This window comes from Anopheles coustani, chromosome 2, assembly GCF_943734705.1.
Source record: "Anopheles coustani chromosome 2, idAnoCousDA_361_x.2, whole genome shotgun sequence".
In the NCBI taxonomy this organism is placed as follows: Eukaryota; Metazoa; Arthropoda; class Insecta; order Diptera; family Culicidae; genus Anopheles; species Anopheles coustani.
The window spans coordinates 35,186,931-35,208,633 of NC_071289.1; the positions used below are offsets into that span (position 1 = coordinate 35,186,931).

The 21,703-nt window shown below is 46.3% G+C and overlaps 1 protein-coding gene across 2 annotated transcripts in view; it reads left to right on the forward strand.

Moving 5' to 3' along the window:
- Positions 1 to 21,703, forward strand: part of LOC131266331 (tyrosine-protein kinase Btk29A) — an 80,187-nt gene that overhangs the window by 11,416 nt on the left and 47,068 nt on the right. For both annotated transcript variants that reach the window (XM_058268802.1, XM_058268801.1), the window contains exons 3-5: positions 4,857 to 4,952; positions 5,079 to 5,211; positions 5,368 to 5,511. In XM_058268802.1, coding sequence (XP_058124785.1) covers positions 4,857 to 4,952; positions 5,079 to 5,211; positions 5,368 to 5,511 — 373 coding nt within the window. The remainder of the gene's footprint in view (positions 1 to 4,856; positions 4,953 to 5,078; positions 5,212 to 5,367; positions 5,512 to 21,703) is intronic.

The window sequence follows — 21,703 nt, forward strand, 5'->3', positions numbered from 1 at the left end:
AATAGGTGCTGAAGAAAAAGTGTCAGCTAGCTACAGCCTGTCGTAGTCTGTAGGAGTGAATTTGTCGGGAAAACATATTGGGATTAGTGAACGTGTCGGAGAGGGCATTGATTTTCCCGTTTTTTTCATCCTTTATAAGTGGAAACCGATTCCCTCTGAAACGTTTTCGAGCGAAATGTGCATATTTTCTGCACCCGCCAACCGCAACCGTGTTCCGAAAAGTGTTCATAAAATGATCTTCCTATTGTGCCAAGGTTTGTGAGGTGTGTTTTACGCTACACACATATGCTCCATGATTATTGCGTAGTAAAGTTCGGTATCCCACGAAGGCTGGCGGAGATAAAAATCCTTTGAAGGTTGGTGGAAGACAACAACAAAAAAAAGGAACACATCATCAAAATCATCCTTCCTGAGAGCTGCTGCGGATTTGATGAATTGTGTCTGTGCTCGTGCGACGTGTCTTCGGTGGGAGTAAAAGCGGGCGGGACACACTGTGTTACACTGTGTGCGTTTCCTCTCTATCTCTCTGTTGACCAACAGTCCACCCCTTGGTCGATAATTTTCATCTGCATCTCCAAACCAACACGCATCCTCCCGGAGTCGGTTCGTTGTTGTTTGTATTTTCCGAAGCCGGTTAGACGATCGGGAGGGAAAAGTTGAGCCGTGGGAAGGAATAATTAAAAATACAAAACAAGACAATAAAGTGACGAAAGACTGAAGTGTGAAGGTGGCGTTGTCATTGTTCGAGGTGAAGGATTAATTGTGAGTTTCAAACGAGTTGTTTGAAGCTACATTCGATAGAAAATTAAAGGTATGTCAGCTTAATATTTCTGCTACATAAATTACTTGTCAAAATCATGTATGCAAATAAATTTGTTGTAAAACATAATATTCGTTTATCCAGATAGGGTACACTTTTCCATCATACCTTTCTATTACGTTTTCCCCTGTGTTTTACTACCAAAAACCTTTCTTTCTCGAAAGATACAATCGGTGCGATTGAATTTATCACTTTAAAGCGCATCGTTCCTTGAGCTTTTCCAACTTTCCATGCTGTCCGCCGTTTTAGGTTCAGTTGCCCTTGCTAGGGGTAGAGAATCCGCCCCGGTATGCCCTTTTCGGCATGTGTGTGTGTGTGTGCGCTTCGGTATTCGGTCGCTGCTTCCGTGCGCAATAGTTCCGTTGGCAGGTTCCACTCGATGTGCGGTAGTTTCAGCAATTTTCTGCCTGTCTTTTTGCCACCAGGTTGAGCCTATATCCGTCCTTTTTGGCACCGGGCCAATCTAATCCCCGGTTCGGGAAAATGGTTTAAAACGGTTCGTCCGGACGGCAGTCGTAGCACAAGAAGAAGTGGTTGAAAATGGACCTTGTGGCCGTCGCAAGTCGACCCAGATAAGATTTGGCGTGTGTGTGTACGACTGTTTTGTTTCGGTAGTGTGGTGGGTTGTGGTATTTTTTGTGGGTTTATTTTTGTTATATTTAAATAATCGTTCCTATCGATAAAGTTCTCGATACGCTTGGTTTCGCACAGAACTTCATGATAACGGCATGTTGGCTACTAATGTTTATTGAGTTCGAGGTCATACCGTAGGCTATATCATATGTTTTGGCGACCGGCTTACTTTTTTTAACATGTTGACTGTCATTGCTATCATTTTCGATTGCCAGCTGTCAATAGTTCTAAAAAGTTTTTATCCCATAAATGAATGAAAATGAGAACTTAAAATTAAAGTATTATGAAAAATGAATTCTTTGGGAAGGTAAGTCTTGGCTTGGCCTTCGAATATCGTTGGTTTAACAAAATGTTATAAACAAATTTTATCAAAAAGATCAAGATTGTGCTAAAAACGCTTGGCAGTAAAAAACTTGTTTTTAATATTAGTACAGTTTTCATGTTCAAAACTTATTAGAACTGATTGCTGCTGTCACCCACTTTTGGCTGACATGGCAGTTAACGTGTTAAACGGCTTTCATACATCTTAATGGCTCAGAATTTATAAGCAAATGTTAAAACGATTAAGAAAATTGTTTGGATTTTATATAACGAATATTCTTACAACTCTTCAGCGCAACTTGCAATACATGAGAATGCACAATACAAACATTACTGTGGGACAACGTTTTCCAACTGAATCCCTTTTCTGTTGACTGGAAAATAGGAAAACTTTCAATTTGTGTTCAGATTTACCTTCCCTCAACCTAGTGCCCATTTCAGGGCTTTGTCTTTGCGAACTATTGTCGTGTCGGGGCTAACTGATCGGTGATTGGAAGTTGCTCCGTTCGTCCAACAGGGCATAAATCAGTCATCAGCTGGAACAACAACCCAAGTCCCTTTCGAGAGAGCCCGCGATATTGTGTGGTGTCCGGCTCCGAAGGGTTCATTCTCACCCTCCTTTCCACAATCGGGTGCTCATCGGGTGGAGCACTCCCAGATTCTTTACAATATAGGGAAACCCTTTCGTATGGGCAGACGAAGGGTTGTGTGTGGGGAGGGACGGAATCGAAGGAATATGACACTCGTCCTCAATTTGGTCCGACCGACGAAAGGAGAAGCCTGTCGAATGATGTGGAAGCTGCAGCCATGATTTATAGAACGCTACAAATCTTGTGTGTTTGACAATGTAATAGAACTCGATAGAGAGATGCACTGGGACGGGGAGACACAATCTTCCGCTGCAGTGTCCCGGAAAACTCCGTCACTGAAAACCCCACCCCCTCGAGCCCTCCGCGGTGTGTCCCATTTCTCTCGACCGGCTTCTTTACATCCCATTGTGAGCGAACGAATCGCTAGAGTTCGCCTCCGATGCCTCGGGAGGACCTCAATGGGTAAAAGGTTCTCCTCCCCATCCTCCCTCCTCCTACAAATGACCCATGCTTGGGTTGGGTCATCTTTACGTTCTTTTTCATTCCATCTCCAAGAGGTTTGAAAATTGAACCTCTATTGTCAGTTTCAGTTTGCTCTTGGGCTCCTACGTTCTCAGCCGGTGGGCGAAGGGAGGAGTATATTTGACCCAATCGAAAGGGTCGGATGGAATCGGAGAAGGACACACCGGAGAGTTGTACCGCGTTGACGACATTGTCGGTTAAAAGGGTCCCCCATGTGAACTAGAGGGAAGCCAAAACGAAACGATGATTAATTTATAGCGCGTTAGTAACGATAGGAAAAAGGGAAACTAATATTCTTCGCACCGTATACACCGACCTACATCGGTGTTTCTAACGCTTCCGAGGTCTGCGGAGTGTTTGGCACGTTGATTGATCAATTCATGTACAACCATAACGTGCCGCCGGGGACAAATTGAGTACCTTTCAGTGCGATCGTCATTTTTGTCGGTGCAACTGTTGAAGAATTCATGGGAAGAGGGTCGTCTACACGATCCTCTTTAGGGACGCAATTAGTCAGCGGACTTCGCCTTTGGAAGCGGGCAAACATCATTAGAACACCTCTTCGATCGGTTTCCATCAAGCCTGAAGGGGATGAAAAATGTTCCGAAAACAATTTGAATTTAATCTTCCTCTGAAGAGTTCATGAACTCTTTTCCCTCGGAGTGGAAGTTTCGGTAGGCTTCTGTTGGTACCACTCCGGGGTTTAAATAAGTGTGAACTCATCCATTCGGTGCTGGAGTGGTCGGAGGTCACTGGACGCTCCCGGTAAGCCTGGCATGGTGAATAATTTAGATAGATTGCCCGAACGGAACCCGAACAATCCGACGCTCGGTTGAAGCTCATAAAATATGGCTTCTTTCGTTACGGCCAGGAGTCCAATTCCAGTCGTAAGGAGCGTCTTACCGTGTGATGTATGTCTTAAAAGAAAAAAAACAAGAAAAAATGAAAAGATGAGTGAGAATTTTTAAACCCAATCGTGTTACGATGGAATGCATCCAATGGTTCGGTGAAAGGTATCTGCATTCGGGGTGTAACACGTGTCCCACATTTTCATGTACCCGCCTCGGTACAGGAAAGCACAATTTCCTCCGTAGATCACTTCTCATCATGCTTGGGGTGTCCGTGTCCGCAGGCAGGAAATGGGACATCGTTGTGAAAACGCACCGTTGCAGAAAAGTGATATTTCCGTCACTGCTTCCGGGGAGTGTGTCGATAGAGTGCCTGAGGGGAAATGGAAAATGTATTCTATATGATTTCACGGTGCAAATGGTGCCATAGATTGATACATTTTAATTTTGAACCATTCGTATATTCCTTCCCGGGTATAAAATGTTTTACACTTACGATAATTGTTTTATGAAGTTATAATTTCTTACGATAAATTTTTGTTAGTTTTGTACTTTGTTCGTCCCCTTTCTAGAAGCATGCTTTGTAAAGTATTCCAATTATTTAGTTTTCTTCTTGCAAGAGTTCAGTTCTACTTTGCACGTTTATCAAAATAAATATCCTTTTTCTTGGTACGCCGTAGAACTTCTTCCCATTTCCTTCTTTTTCGTTTCAAGGAAAACAATTAATATGTCTGGATATAGTTTCTGCTCCTTCTCGTCGGTTCAACTGCACCTTTTTTGTGGTTTGTTCGTATCCTTCTACCTCCCTTCAGACTCCCTTTCAAGCACGTCCGTCACACGCGAACACGCTTTTGCTCATTTAATCATTTCCATCATTTTGCACCAACTTTTGCGCTTCGCTACCAAAACTATCATCACACACGCTCGCTATAACCAACACCGTTCGAACGAGTTACGATACGATTATACTTCTTTTTTTGCACAACATCACGAGCTTGAGGGAGAAAAGTTTTCCTCGTGGAGGAGTAGAAGCAGAGGTGGTAGATATGGATGGTGCTAACTATGTTACAAACTATTCTTTGCTTCCCATTCCATTCCGCGTGCCCCCGGGAACATCCACAGAAGCGACGCGAACGGGGCCGGATCAGCGTGAAAGGCGTACGGCTCGTGGAACCGGCACTCCTGCACGGCGAAGGCGGTGATGCGGCGGCACCGGATGTGAGTCCTAGTTTTAGCTACTTGAAAACGTCAAAAACCACGGTCCAGTGTGGGATACAGCGTTCTCTGCTCGTCATACTTTTAACACTCTTCTTGTCGTGTGTTTTTCCCTCCGCTTTCCTGCAGGGATATCCTTTTCAAGTAGGATACTGCGAGAGTGACGGCATCTACCCGGGAACGACGCTGCCCCAGTACACGCTCTACCTAGTGGCGGACAGCGAGAAGGACCGGACGGAGTGGATCTCCTCGATACGGAAGGGTAAGTGCTTCGCGTCCGGGCATTGATGGATGGGTTGACCGCAACCCCGTATCTTAGTTGCCTCCCGACGTCTTGCTGTCTGCACTGCGCGTTAAAGCGATGATTCACGTAGTTTCACTATTTCCCCTTTTTTGTGGTTTGTTTCTTCCCCTTCAGTCTGCGAAGAGTACAGCCCGAAATCGTTCAGCTACCATCTGGGGCTTTGGTTGGGCCGGAAGTGGTCCTGCTGCAGAAGCCTGAATCGACGTGCGCTCGGCTGTCAGGTGGCAACGGTATGGCCGGAGTACAACAATAATCCAAGTAGGTGATCGGACGATCGGATCGAATGATTTGAATTTTTCCAATTTTTTTTTGTTTTGTTTCTATTCTTGTAGCACTTAATATTTAACACAAAAATTCGCAAAGAGATTAAGATTCATTAAGATGGATTCATGAATCTTTCGGGATTCGAATCTTCAAACGTTTATAAAATTTCCGAAAGTTTAATGAATTTTCATGAATATTTCATGAATCTTTCACGAATCTCCTTGATTCTTCCATTGGCCTGGATCATGTGACCAAAAAAAAAGGAGTCTCTTTTCCCCTTTTTTTTGCTCATCACTTTTTATCAGTTAACGAATCCTTGGGACTCATGACTCTCATTATAATATTCATGAATCTCATTTAAAGATTCATGCAAAGAATCATTCAGATTCATGAATCTGAATCTGTGTAACTCTATATGCAATCGTTAAGCGAAAAGCATTAATTTCACGCAACCTATTCGAAAAAGGAACCCAAAACTGAATTCTCCCTAAAGTGTGGAAGGACAATTTTTTTTGAGTTCCAACTCAATTCGTATTCGTTTTCGCTGTTAAAATCTTGACTTTGACGGAGGAAATCCACAAAGAATCCATGAGACACGTTAACACGAACACATTTATTGCGCCATATATTGTCAAATATCATACATGCGGCGTAAAATATGCCAGTGCGTTTTTCTCGCTCGCCGCTAAATTGTTATTGGCATTTTTTTAAATTTCTTTTTGAAGGATTCTTTAAACAGTAAATTGAACCTTTTAATGACCGCGATTTAAAAATTTAAACAACCAAGAAATGTAAATAAATAAAAGGACTCAATGCACATTGTATGCACACCCCATTCCACACTTTAGAATGACATTTCAATTGCTTTACAACCGGTCGTTGGCCGTAGGTAATTTGGGTTCTTGTGTGTGCTTTTTTTGCCGCTTGCTTCCTCTTTGCCCTCGAATTACCTTACCTAACCCAACCTGTCACCAAGGTCGGCAGCGAAATGGCCTCTTGGCTTGGTTTGCTGCTAGCGTTTCCTGGTCCTATCCTGTCCCGAATGCGCATGGCGCAAGATGTTTAAGGTTCTGTTCATGCAGATGAACGAAACACACACACACCACACGCCGGTGTGCGACTAGGCAGGTTGTTTTTAACGGTTTATGAAGGTGGCGCACCTTTTCGCCCCTTTTTTTTCGTGTTGTTTCTGCCTGCACTTGAGGGCGTTCAGTGTTCGGCTAGTTTCAGAAGCTTTCGTGCTTCCTTGTTTTTCTTTTCTTCCTTTCCTTTCCTTGAAGGTTCGCAGTGCGGACTATCCTACATCTGAGGTGGTTGCTTTATTACTTGCAGTTATGATCCAATGCGGGCTCGTGCTCACTGTAATGTGCCCATGTTTTCGGGTTTTCATCGGGAAGGGAGATGATGTCGCAGGCGGAAAAAATGTCTTCGTTGCACCGGATGTGCCATGCCGTACCGGGCGTATCCTTCGAAGCGTTTTCTTTCGTTGGGCTACCTGTGCAAAGAAAAGCTTCCTATCAGCTAAACGGTTTAAGAGGATATCGGTCAAACCCCGAACCTTTGGTTAACGACCTAACGACCGTCCTTCAGTGTCAGTGGAATGCGCTTCATCGCATCGTTAGCTGCAGCCGCTCTTCGATGACGTTGCAACGGGCCTACGTTTTTCCTCCGTAACAAATTTGGAAACCAGCTTCACCCGCAGCAGGTTGTTTCCGTCCTTTCTTATCCCGGGATCCTAGACCTTTAACTCGGGCATCGTTAAGTGGGCAACGAAACCAGAACTCAAAAGGAAGCCAACCACCGATCCCGGAGTGTATCCTTTTTACAGGTGGATGGACAAAAGGTGCTGATCGGATTCGGCTTTCCCTTCTTTTCTTCCCTACTTTGTGCTAATGAAATGGGACGGAGCACTCGTAACAAATGTGTCCAAATATTGCCGCATGCATTTCAGTGGAGGTTTAGGTAAAATAGAAAAATATCCACTGTCGTTTTGTTAATGCACCTCACAAATGAAAACAGGGTTTCCGTGACAATCAATTTGAGGCGGTGTATTTTTCTCATTCTCCGGAAAATGCACACCAAAGTGCCCTGATAAGAAAGGAATGCCGGTAGCTACGGGGGTTTTGTATTATACGACATTGACAGCTCTGTAATTACTTTTCAATTAACCTGTGCTCTTTTTCAAACTTGAACAAATTGAATTGCATTCTACATGCTGCATTTATTACTGTTTTCGAATTGCTTCATAATGTGAGATGGAGCCGTTAAAATGGGAATGAAAAGTAATACATGCTAACGATATTTTAAACTGCTTCTGGAGCACGTGCTTTTCGAGCGTGTCTGCGAGTGAAAGACATCTTGATGTTTTCTTCGCTAAATTTGAAAAGCAAAACCATTTTAACCTCGTCGTCGTAAAACAGGCTGACGATGAAGCTGATAATTTTGCGCTCAAAATCAGATAAGCCCTGGTCTGACATGCAATTTTTCCGCTCGTGGAAATTAACCTTGTTGCAATTATACAAGCGTTTAGTTGATGTTTCTCCATTCTCGTCCGAAAACAATTTCGCTAAATTCGATTGCACCGAGTTCTGGAATCGTTTTCCCCCATGCAATGTGCAACAGCACGAGTTAAGTTTGGAACAGCTGTTCCCCATCCCTCCACCGGAAGTATCTTTCTGTTCCGTCTTGACGGAATCGTGCCATTTTCCAGTCGCTTAACGCAGCGTTTTCCGGTTGCTCAGGGTTGTGCGTTTTGTTAAGGCAGATCTTCTGTGGCAGCTCCCTTCAAGCCCGCCGCCCGCCCCGGTGCTCGTGATGGACGAGATCGAATCGCATTTGTTGAACGTCGTGACCGTAAAGGTGCACCTGATGATGAGAGGTGCTGGCTTGATGGAAGCTGGTGGGTGTTGTTTCCGCGTGCAGAGTGTTGTTTTTGTTTTTTCTTCACCTGTTTCACGCGAACGCACACGTGCCCCTTCGGAGTCGGGAAAATGGGTGAGTCAATGTTTCGACGATCCCTGCGCCACACGCAGGAAGGGAGGCAAGACTATATCATCAATGAATAGTAATTTGCTTCTTAATCGTGCGCATCAACCATATCCTTCGTTGTTGCAGAGGGATGATGGTGGAAAAGGAGCAAAGTATAACGATGATGATTGTCCGCCCCGAGCGCAAATCAAAGCAAGCATTGAGAGAGAGAGCAGGCAACCACATGGCGATCGTCGAACGATCGTGGGATCATGATTGCGCTCTGTGTGTTGTTACGTCAACGTCGTGCAGCGAAAGTCTTTTTTCTGATGGGAGGATTGATTGCACTTCCGTGTGGTTATTATTCGTGTTTATTGCAAAGATGATATAAAACGATAATAAAGACACACATCATCTCGGTCCGTAAGTAGGACAGCTTGAATGTCGAGTGGATGCTTCGACCTCTTGTTCAAATGGTTGATTAAGTACACGAACCAATTAGACACTCGAGAGACAATAGTAACTACGAATTGTGGTTCCATTGCGGCCGCCAAACGACAAATGTTCATCTTCCTAATGGCTGGCCAGTGTTTCGGCAGTTTGCAGAAACCAACTTTAACGATCGTAACCTCGACGACACGGCCCGAAACGCGTCGTATCACAAAAGCGTACCGAGCCGCGTCACGTAGCGTTCTGGAGGACCAGAAACACCAGCCAGCAAGCATGCAGCATCATCATTTTTCTCGGGCCAACAACGACATCATGTGCAGTGGAAAGAGAAGAATTTTACTGTCCGTAAAAGCGCTCCTTCCTTCCCCCCCCCACCCACGGAGGTCAATGACGATTGATGTGTGTAAACATGGTGGCTAATTAGCGTCATTAGGTATTTGGGAACTGTTTTACCGCGCGCGTGCACATGGGGCAACCAATTTGGCCGGGCCTTCCTCCTTAATAACGACCGAATCGCAAAAGTGGCGTACTGGCCAGAACCGGCATGAATTGCGCCGAGATTTGCCTACAAAGGGACACATTTGAGGTCGAAAATTTAGCACCGGAAATGGATTTGTGCGGTTAAAAGACCAGCTGCACCTGTTGCTTGGTGGTTCAATTAGCGGTCGCCTTTTTGTGTGTGTGTTTGGTTCGTTCTGCCCCGTTCCGGAAGGAACGCATTTGTCGTTAATTTGCCTTTTCCTAAACGTACGTACCATCTGTGTGTGTTTGTCCTCGGGTTTGCAGCAGGAGGTCGGGTTTTAATAGGTTTCCCTTGATCGGAACACTGGCCTATAGGCTAACGAGATTTAAATAGTTTCAATTTTGATCGAATGAATTTTCCAAACTATGATAATGGAAACCAAACATAGATCTATTTGTTCCCGAATGTTAATGAGTGAGGGAGAAAAGGTTCTCTTCTGCTCCAACATTGACTTAGTTTTGCATAACTCACCTGATTCCACATCGGTCACGTCACGTAGAGGGAGAGAAGAAATGGAAATGGAAAGAGCACGGTGGGCATTATAAAATCTAATCAAACGATCTAGCAGATGGTTCCCGTAATTGATCCAATCATTCCCCCACTTGTCTACCCGCACTTCGACGAGGTGGGGAGATAATCGTTCGGGCTATGGAATTGAAAACGTGAAAATCATTCCAAGAAAAACGGTTGCCCTCCGCGAAGGCAAATGCGAAGAGGATTCTTCCCGGGATTCGGACCCGTACCACCGGGTCCCTCCCCCTCCCTTTTTCGGGCGGGGAATAAATCGAAATTTTAAATACGACGATTTTTACTACCCGTCCGTCATTCTCGACCGAACCCGTCGTTGTTGTCGCATCGTTCAAAAAACGGGAGGGTTCGTCGCTTGGTGCATACGTTTAAATTTATTGTTTCTCGCGGAGTCACGGAGCGTTCGGTTCTTTCTGCGCTCACCCGGTTTTATGGCGGTCATATATTTTATTCTTTCTTCTGCGTTCCGTGTGGGGAGACAAGGCCCCCCCCCCCCTCCCCCCGTCCCTTAAGATAGGTGAGAGACTGAAGTACGCATATTTCTTTCGCATCGCGTTTGTTCGTACCGTGCGGTCTTCTGGCTCTATGTGATGGGGTGGTTTTTACGTACTTTCTTCGCCGTATTAACTCCGGCGCAGAAGGATCAAGTTGATGCTTTCTGGAACACCGCGAACAAGGGATGTTTTTTTTTCTTCTTTTGACCCTTGCTCCGTTCGCCCGGTTCGGTTCGGTTGATTTGTTTAGTGAAGATTATTCGTTCGTTTCCCGCCCGCGGTGGTGATGGTGGTGGTGGCCCATTCGGGAAGCTTTATAAGGAAGCTTTACCGTGGCGGCGGCGGCACCGACTGAGATTATTATCAGTTCGTTTGAACGAAAACGAGGCGAACGGCTGATTGGGAAGTGGCAGTGAGTGAGAACAAACACAGCAACCCGGACCCGGAAAACCCGAGCATGGGAGGAATCGGACTGGAGGGAATATAAAAGTTCGTTCTTGAGCATCATCGAAGAAGATCGACATTTATGAGTTTCGGGTATTCTCATACCCCTCCGTCCATTCACCGGAGTGCCGGTGGTGTCCCAGGCGGATGAAATGGTGTACGGGAAAAAAAGGGTTTATGGGAGATTTTCGTTCGAGGTGCCTACGTTGCATTTCTTTTTTTTTCTCCAACCGTTCTATCTTTTCTCCAACCCGAGGAAACATTCATGGAGTTCAGCAAATCAGAAGCGGTGGAGTGAAGGAGGATGGGGGAGGATGATGTAAGCCTGCTCGTGTTAACCATATGTCGCCCGGGAGGTTGTTGCCCCCTACGTGAGCCTATGTGAATGGACACAATTAGTGAGGGAGAAAGATTGGTTCGTCCTGGGAGTTTGATTTATTCTAGCTTTGTCATCCTCCCAATCGTGTTCCGCTCAATTTATTTAATTTAATGCGTTTAATGGTTTAAGGGGGAGCTCACGAAGAAGGTGGTGAGGGAGTGTACAATAAAAACCATAAAATTATCTTTTTTAATATGCAACCATTTCATGATGGAGATGGAAAAGGATTTTTAACGAGAAAATGTCACCAGTTACACCTTTAGCCTTTCGGGCATAAATCTAGCCATTCGAAGCAAATTGATAGCTTTTTCGTGTCGGCTTGCTTGTTGCGCAAAACAAGAAGAAAATATTTTAGCTACCATAAAACCATTGTGGCACCAAATGGCACCGACAGCAAAGCCAAAGCCGGGAGTTCATTTCGTCCTGCTTATCCGAGTGGCAGTCGTTTGCAATTTTGTTTCTTGTGTTCATTTCAATTTTTCCTTCTTCATTATGTATTGCACACCTTCGACCGGTCTTTTGAGACATTTTCTTCCATTTTTCCACTGCCCATTGGCTTGGTGTGCGAGGGGGCCACGATGGCTGCCCCGAAGGTGTTGTGAAATCAATTTCAATAAATTATTCAAATGATCATCCAATAGCCGCCGTTCGCTTTTTTTTCCATCGGTGTGTCCGGTTCGGTCGTTCCGGTTTTTCCGCCCTCGAGGCAGTGATTGTCGCACGGTGTCCGTCCGTTGGTCGGCTAAGATTGACGTCACTGGCCTGCACCCTTTGGTAAGGGAAAAATAATGGACGAGCAGAGTTTTGGGTAGCCCGACGGAGGAAGTTGTTTCTTGTTCCGTCATCTTTTTTTTAGTGTGTTTTTGCAAGCCGTACTATCTTCGGTATCTCTTTTATCCTTCCTTGAACGTGGGCAGCAGTAAAGCCTTGCAGTAGCTTTGTTTGCTGCTGCCATGGTAAACACTGGCCAATCGGAAGGTGCGAAGGGCCACACCGATATTTACGAAGTGCTTTTTACGATCGACAAACAAGCGCAAAGATTGCAATTTACGCCTGTGTCGTAAAAGAAAGGTTCGAGAGGTTGCACAGAGGAAGAAAAGCGTACTGGTATTTTTTGGGCGAAAGTTGATGCCTTGTTGTCGATTTTTCGTTGGTCGGCAATCGATTTCCATCCGGTCCTTCTACCGGTAGCGCAAGGGATGGGTTTATGTGATTCATAATTTACGAGAAAAAGGATCGCAGCACAACACATTGCGCAGAGTGTCTCTTGCTCCCCGATGAGTTCCTTTTTTATTAACTCGCAACAATTCGCTCCAGTTGGGGTTTAATTCACCCGGAAAAAGCATGTGAATCATGCGCCCCATTCGCGTGCGCCACATTCCCATCTCGCCGGCGGTGGCGGAGCCGGCCAGCGAAGTAATTTAATTGCCTGACAAATCGGTTGAAAGAACGATTCGGAAAGTATGATGCATCGCCCGGGTTTTTGTTGTGCGCGAACTCCGTTTTGTTATCTTGTGGTTGCCTTCACCCTCAAATATGCGCTTGCCACGAATGCTGGCGACTGAACATTCGCAAGCCCCACTTCCGTCCGTTCTTTGTTGCTCGATATGCGGGTTTTGCAGTCAGTGCACCCGACATTAAACCACCTCATCGTGCAGCCTCCTCAGCGTTTTCTTAACCCCAAGCCGACAGGGGGAGAACCTTATCATTTGCGATCGGGGGAGCCTTTCCGTTGCGGCCACATTTTTTCCCTCCCAATTAGCAGCTCATAACAATTTACTTAACTTTTGTTCCCGTGAGCACGCGCCGCATACACACACGCCCTCCGGCGCTGTCGGTGGCCATGTTTTCGCGGACCTTCAAATCAGTTGTCTAAATAAAGCATGCAGTTACCAGAATGCACAATGTCCGCTCTGCGCTCTGTCCAGCTTTCGACCCCAGGCTGTTTTTCTTTTCCTTTCGACTCGACTGTGCTGGTTGTGGCCAGTTTGTATTTTTTCCATGTGTTTTTTTTTGTGTGTTACACCCACCACAAAGCGCCTGCCCAGGTGTGCATAGTTTGGTTAACAAGTTTCTAGTTTTTCACTGCTAAGATTAGTTTCTTTTATCGGAACGGCTATTACTGGCCCTCTCGCGGTTGGAACATACAGACATAAGAGTGCACTCTAAATGTAATTGAGTCTCGAAAAATAATAATGGACCTCCTAAACAGGAACAACTGTACAACGCCCCAAGTACAGAGCGGGCGAGTACATTCGGCAAAGGGATAAACTTGACAAACCGGAGCCCTCCGTTAACCCGAGGTCCACTTTTTTTCGTTCCGATGGTTTAACGAGTGACTTAAAAGCGATAGATTTTTTCTGGATCAGCTGTTCACGTTGGGAAGAAAAAGGGGCCAAGACCACCCACGTCGAAGCTTTGCATTAATATTTGATGTACAGAAAAATGACCTGTGGTTGTAGAAAACCCAGTTTCATTTTTTGTTCAGATTGTAAAATTTATCACGGAGACTCCATCGTGTAACAATTAAACTGCTGCGGTCAATGAGCAAACTGGCAGAAACGAACCTTTTTTTTTCAAAATTATTGGTGACATAAGACTCGCATTCGATTATATATTTTCCGATGCAATAAATTCCGTTCACCGACAGCTTGGATGGCTGTACGCGGCAATAAAGTATTCCGACAAGTTCCAGCGAGTTTTGGAATTTTATGCATGGCCAAATTTTCACTGACATCGAGTTTCTTATTGCAATTTTGCAGAAGAGGTTTTTGGAACTTATTATGGAAGTCCTTGGATTATGTTTTTGTTATTTTTATTTATTTATAAATCATTTTACGTCTAACTTTTTATTCACTTTTGATAAATAACTCGGAAATAAGCCAAAGATGGTGAATGTTTCTTACGAGTCAAACCTTGCGATTTCAGTGAAACATATCTAATAACTTATTTAGGATTTTAAACAGGTTCTTCACTTTACCGCAAGGTTTTCTAATAAACACTGAAACAACCTTTATTAACTGTTATGAAAAGCATTCAACTTAAAATTTTCACACCGAAATTAAACTTATTCAAAGCCCTTTGATAAGGTTTAGATGGCATGAACTTATCCTATCCTTTCCTTGTTTTTCGTAATAATTAACAGGCCCCTCACCAGCTATCACTATGTTAGTTTTAGTTATTATTTAGATTTTGTTTATACAAGATGGAAGTTGTTGACACTTTCCATATATGTGAATGTCCTTTGTAATATTTTATAATATTTCTTTTTTTCGACAAAGATATGACTGTTGAAGAATGGGTTTTAATATGTTTTAATTTCTTCTTTCTTTTTAGGTAAGTTCGTCCTTCGATCAGCGGAATCATGTATGTAAATTGACCGACGCACTAGTGGATCATGCAAATTCAGTCTACAACAAGATAGTTCTACTGTTAAAAACCTACTCAGCCCGATTGTTGAATGCGCTCTGCAGTACAGTGACCTTTCGCCGCAATTTAGCCTATTTCTGCCGAGCTCAAACGAGCTCGAAAAAATAGTATAGGGAAAAAAACCGGGCAAAAAGATAAATGTATCGTAAAGCTCGATCGTCTCACTCCGTTTGCTGCTGCCCTAAAGCCCCGCCAACGGTTTCCCCTTGATTCCCCCTTTTGACAATCACTTAATCATGCTCGTACCTACACACAAACGACGTAAGCCCTTGTGGCTCTCGGCGTAAGCGAGCACAACAATGAAAGATCATGTTTTTATTGTAATCTTCTCTTCCTCCGCCGCTTCAAGTGAGGTGGCGCATTTCTTCCAACGCGCCTCGCCTTGGACCATTTTCGTCCAAGACGACGACGACGACGACGGTGGATTTACGACCTGCTCGCTCGCGTTGGTCGCCCGAACGAGACCTGTTTCGTCTTGTGCGCCCTCGAGACGACAGAAAAGCCCAACAACCGCGGCGGTGGTGGATCGTCTGATCGTCGTTGTCCTCGTCTGCATGTGTTCGTTCCGCAGGGCTATACCGTGGGTTGCACACACGGGGTTTGTGTTTTTGCCGATCGTCTGCATGCAGACTGTGAGGACCACCGTAGATAGCGCAGCATGACATGTATTGGATCTTGCCCCTTGGTTGGCAAAAGAGCAGCGAGGAGGAGCGTACTTTCCTTTTCCCGCTAAAGGGCGATCTTCTTGACGATTGTTCAACCCGCAGCCAAACCAAGGGTTTCCTCAACTGGGATAAGCCGTTTTCCTCACTCCGGTAGTGTGTGAGTGAGTATAATGGCCGTGGAAGCCGTTGCTTTCCAGCTTCTCGAGTTCTTTCTCGTACCGCGAAGAAGGAACACTGGAGGGTGATGATCGACCTGTTCTGGCCGTGTGGCAGCCCGCGGACTATCCGTCTACTGACCACCACATCGAAGCCCCGCCACGGTGTGTATTTGTACGCAGCGTGGCAGATCTGCTACCCACACCCTGCCACCACCGAACATCATTCCCAAACCCATTCCATGCATTCGGAACAAGTTGATCCTGCATCTCGCAGCTTTGCAGCTCGCAGAAGAAATAAAAGGAAAGGGAAAGAGTTGAGAGATGACCTGGAGACGTTCGATCGTCTCGCACACGATCCCCGAAGTAAGTTGGTTCCACCACCACAACACCCCCCGTTGGAGGTTTTTGTTTGGTTTGCGAACATTCCCTTTGGGAACCTTTTTATGATCGCGAACGCGAAAAGCTCAACCCGCGGATCGCAACCTCCGGATCTTGTATACCGACATCGGTTTGTTGGTGGTGGTGTGTTGCCTACTTGCTCCGACGCGGCAGTGTGCGTGCGTCGGGAGGGTTGTATGTGTGTTTCGGTTGAACACGTCGGAACGTGATCGTGCGGGCGGACGAAACGGGAGAGACATCACGGGTGTTTTGATGGCACGGTTTTCGGACACCGCGGGTTCAGTTGTTCCGTTCCTGCCGTACGCTTCGGACGTACGGATTCTGTTCTCGTGGACCCATTGTTTTTTTTGAGTGCTTTACCCCACCTTCCCTCTCTGCGCATCAGCCCAGTTAGTTGGCTACTGATGTCTTCGATGGCACATCCATCGAATCCATTGTGGTTAGTGCGCGATTACTCTTCAGTGTAGTGTTTTTGTTATGGGTTTTGATTTAAATTAATCGGTCCATCTATCAATTTACTCGGTCAAACGATTCTGGATTGCTCGATCCAACGGACAACAGGAGTTGGCAAATGGTTGGTCGCAAAAGGCGTGTTAGAAATGGCTCCACATACACATTTCGCGACAACTTTGGCCGCAAACTGAAAGCGAGCACTCGGCTCCTCGGCCCTGGAATTGTGCGTCGTTGCAAAGATAAAGGCAGCGGGAAAAGAAATTGTGTACGACGGTCGTGTGGGGATTCGATTTCGAAAGTTACAATCGCAGACGAAGGTGTCAAGTGTGTCAGTGCGGCCCGTGTGTGACAAGGAGCGTTGTTTTTCCTTTTTTTCTGGAGAAACAAAATCTCGCAACCCAGATCGTCATCGTCGTCGTCGTCGTCGTTGTGATTGTGGTTCGCCTGGTATTTGCCGTGGCGGCACGTTTTTGTTTGTTTGTTTTCCAGCCCATGGTGGTGAAGGTTACTTTCGTCGCCTGTTCCACCACCGTCGTGACACGCCGACGGTGTTTTGCTTCCGTGGATCGCCGTAATTGTAGGTTCCCGATCCGCCGTCGTCCCGAAAGTGTAACGTGATTGAACGGTGCCGTCCATCCCGGAGGGATTTCTGTGGTCCAAAACGAACAGAAGAAACGTGTGTGTTTGTGGAGGACGTGTGCAGGTTTGAGAGTGAAATTGTAAGAAACCGGAGGGGGGAGAAAAGAACTGAACCAACAACCCACGGACATGTTCATTCAAGTTTTCAACCGATCCAACGTTTGCGACGACCTGAAACACACACTGGCATTAGGAAATGGCGTTCTTGAGCTGAACGTTTCCACGATCACTTTTCTTTCCTTTCCTTTCCTTTCCGGCCTTTGCCCGGGCGCCTGAAACCCCGCTCACCCGTCGATCTCTAATGGCTCCTCGGACTCCTGAAACTTGTCCTCGACCGTACAAGTCCAGTGGATCTCGATGCTGGTGTGTTGGTGGATCTTCGCCCGTACCTGGCATCCCATGGCCCCGGCCTTTGTGTGTGCGTGCGGCTGTACCTGTTGGTTCCAGAAGGTCGGGAGACAGGTTTCTTTCCTCGCGATCGAGCTCTTTGTTTTGTTTCCTTGGTAGCTTCAGCAGTACTCTTTTCCAGAGTACAGGCTCCTTCTTCCTTTCGGTTCCCTGTGTTCCGATGAATGCAAACCCCCGTTCGATATTCGTGAAGAGCTGCTTAGTGATAGTTTATGGTCGATGTATAAATAATGTTTCGGCCGTTTGCGGCGACCGTGGCGTTACGCAAATGGCCGTGGTTCAATGACTTGTTACATCGGGATCGCTGGGGTCGGTACCATTAGCGTAATTAAATACCATTCCCGTCTGCCAATGGCTGATCGAGGAGAAGGAGCATTTGTTGGCGGATCTGTTTGATCCATTCAATTATTCCCATCCTTGTGGCATATCATCATGCGATGTCTACTTCCTACGCTCCTAACCTATAATTAACGAATAATTGCACATGAATTCGGGAGTACTTCTCCTATTTCCAAAAAAGTTCCTTTTAGAGCAATCTTCTACAATCTCCCATAACACGATAAGAGCGTGAGGATCAACATTTTTAACGCGCCAAGAATATTAAAGGCAACAGCTTGTAGAAAGCACCATTCCCTGTGGGACACCAGTCAGGGAGTGGACTTCAGAAGCATGAAAGACTCCAGCTTGACCAAGGTGACCCAGCATATGTAGCCATTCAGACTATCAACTTGCTTCGGTGGGACATCTTTCTATCGGTCCCTTTTCCCGTCCTACCTTCTCCTTCGCTGCTCTGGGTTTTCAGTCCCTGCGTAGTAGGAGTGTATGTAGAAGTCGAACCCTTGTGGCCAAAAACCGGTTGAGCTAAGTACGAAACTTTAAGTAGGCAAACGAGGTTCGCGCTAGCAGCAGCTCGTGTATCATTGCGCTGCTGGCGTGAATACTCTTGCCCGCGCGAAGTAGGAGGTTTTCTTTGCTACGCCACTAAAACCCGATATCGACTTCGCTCCCTACCTCCTTCCAGTATTCTCGTTCCGGTAAGATGTTTTTTTTTTCTGTGACCCCTGGCGCGTGTGGTAGGAAAAGAAGAAGCTTCTAGAGTGCTGGGTGTGAATGCTGAGAGATCTTTATGCAAATTTACCGAAGCATCTCTCTCGAGGAGAAGAAGTAGACGAAAGAGGGCACTTGGGTTGCTTTGGAGCCCCGGGGGATGAGGAAATGTCAAACTGCATGGCAAAGGCCCGTCGTCGTAACCCGGCGGCTCGTGTTGTACACCGTTCGAAGCGATTGCGACCGGTCGATGAAGTTCTCGTGGTGAGCTTAGCGTCCGGTAATGCAACTATCATTAGAGGCTTATGCAACTCTCCGTTGTAAAACTTCAACAACTATCGGCCGGTTTTATGGTATAGTTTTCTTTAGTTTTTTAGGAGCTCAGCAAACACTCACTCACACACACACCGATCGTGGGGGCGCAACCAGCGACACCAGCAAAGGAAGGAAAAGTGAAACGAATCGAGAAAGGAAAAACACAAAGATCGCGAGAAAAGGCCACCGGTCGTCACCAGCGTTTTGCTGCAGCGTAGCGAATGCGATTTTTTAAGAGAAACGTTTCTTACCACCAACCCCGTTGGTCTCTACGTTGCTTTGGTACCCTTTCTCCAAACTCCTCCACGACGCCAGACCGAGAAGTCCGAGTCCGGAGATCGTTGGACTTAATTTTTGCTGCAACACTTTGCAGTTGAAAATGTAGCCTTCGTTTTTTTTTGTCGCTCGAGAGTTCAGCTTCTGGGTGTTTGGGGTCGGTCCGGCCAGCCAGCCGTCGGTGCGGTTTGAGAAATTATCCGACGCCGCAAGCGCACCGCCAGGGCAAACAATGCGCACTTTTGTTTGTCGCGGCAACATGCTGCGGCTCGTTTGAGAAATGATCGCTGTGGGGCGAGCAGCAAGACAGAGTTGTTACGGGTGTAGGTTCCCTTCAAGAAAAAGGTGGTCCACACCCGGGGCAACCGGACAGCAGCAGCCGGCGATTGCAAACCACCGCACGGTGGACACAACTTGACAACATACGGCTGGCAGGACAGCGCGGGCATAGTTAAGCGGCGCCGGTTGTTGGGACTCTTTTTAGCCTCTTATTTCTGCTAATCGGACACGCCGGAGAGCAGATCGATGTGGTGCTGTGGCCCTGTCGACGGTTTTGCGTACATTTGCGCACTGCCTTCTCCGAGGGTTTTGTGTTGTGGTGTCTATTTCTTTCCAGCTGACCAACTCGCAACGCTCTGTCCTGATGTTGCGTACGTTCAGGTGAAGGTTTTAAGCTCCAACCAGCGAGTTGCAATCCTGGATCTGGACCTGGCACAGACGGCGTAGTGCGGTGCATATCAAAGCGACTTCTCGGACCATCCATTACCGTCGGGGTACCCGGGGCCTTCGAGCAGCTTTATCGCAGAGAGTGACTGCATGCGGCGTAGGAATAATAATAATTGATTGAGAGGCCCATGGGCTTGCAATGCATTAAACGGCCTCGTAACGGCTGGTGGACTGCCTAGAATAAAACGTATGATCCAATCGATGTTGCTGGATAAGCAACACTCAACCGGGATTATACAATTGTCCTGCGCCCGTGAGTCGATCAAGATTGATCTTGAGCACTTGGCCTATCGACGGTTCGAAGCCCGTCACCCGGGATCGTGAGAATTCTTGCGCACGAATCGGTCCGATGTCAAGCGTTTCCCCGTGTCAGATCCGTTGGATTTGTGTGATATGCGCGGATAAAAATTATTCCATGTCTGGACGTTCACAATGGAAGCTCTCCAAAGTGTCAATCATTAGGCCGGATGAATTCCGCCGTCCGCCATTCGGTTGTCGATTTTATGCAACATTTTGCTATCTTGGGAGAACATGTACGTGCGTCTCCTTAACGCTGGATGGCATTGAATCACTGCTTGTGTGCCGGACAACAAGCTCGGCAAGGCAGCTAGGCCAGCGAAGCGAATTAAAAACTAGAAAAATAAACATCGTAAGCTGCTCTTATGGGTTTATGATTGGCAACGCGCTAATAGAGATGTTCTTGGAGATGATTTTTGCATCTCGCACCGAAGCTTATTGACCACACAACAACACTTCTGCACAGCTTCAAGACCGGCCAGTTGGAAGCCTCTGCTGGAAAACCCCAACCGAGATGATGGTAAAGATGGCCACCTCGGGATGCCAATCACGTAGCGAAAACCCCTGCTGGTGTGAAGGTCACGTGCACGCTTATGGTGTGATGGATACGAAAACAACAACGCCGCTCGGTGCTTCGGGGGGGCAGCATCCGAAAACGGCGCGCGATGCCACGCGCGACAGATTTTTGTGCTGCTCTCACCTTCCATCTTGCTTTCGTTCTTCGTTTTTTTTCTCGAATAAGATCTCGAAATCTCACCGAACCGGTCCTAACTGCCTGATCGAAGCGGCCAGCAATAATATTTTCGACCGGACCTGTTGCCTCTGGTACCTCCCAATGGTTGGTCTCGTCGGAAGATGGTACTCTGGTCAGGCCTGGTCCACATCCATAACTTGGTGAACCGGACTGATTGGAACTGGTTTCGGGCGCCTGAAACATGATAATGGCAAGTTGGACTGCGCAAAAACCGAAGGTCATCAGTCCCAAAATGACTCTGGTGTTTCTTTTCTTTTTTTTCGTAAGATAGTTGTTTTTCTTTTGGGTTTTAATATTCCGTCGTGATAAATCCGGATAGCTTTTTGAGATACCACAAACACACATATGTGGGAACCGATGCGTTTATAAATGGCGAAGAAAGTTTGTTCGAAACGTTCCGGAACACCTTTCAAAATCGCACGTGACGCAAGTTGAGTCAACGATTGTAATTTCTTAAACATGAATAAATGGATATGCTATGTAATTTTAAAATCAACCCATCTTCACGAAAGATGGAAAGGGGAAGGAGAAAAAAAAACAATTAACATCGATCATTGCACTTTTTTCGCGCGGTTTTAAAAATGCGGTAGGAGATAAAACATATTAATCGACGCACACTTTCCCCCGCGCGAACACGAAGCTGCGGATTGACGCCGGGTGGTAGCCCACTTTCCGGCCTGGCCTGGCTTTCCGGAAGCTGGTGCAAAATTACTCAACATCTCTCACTCTCGATTTTTGCGCCACTAACTCCCAACCTCCCGCGGTCCGATCTAAAACCGTTTTCATTTCCTCCTCGACGAGCGGCGACGATACGCTCCGGTAAATCACTTTCGAT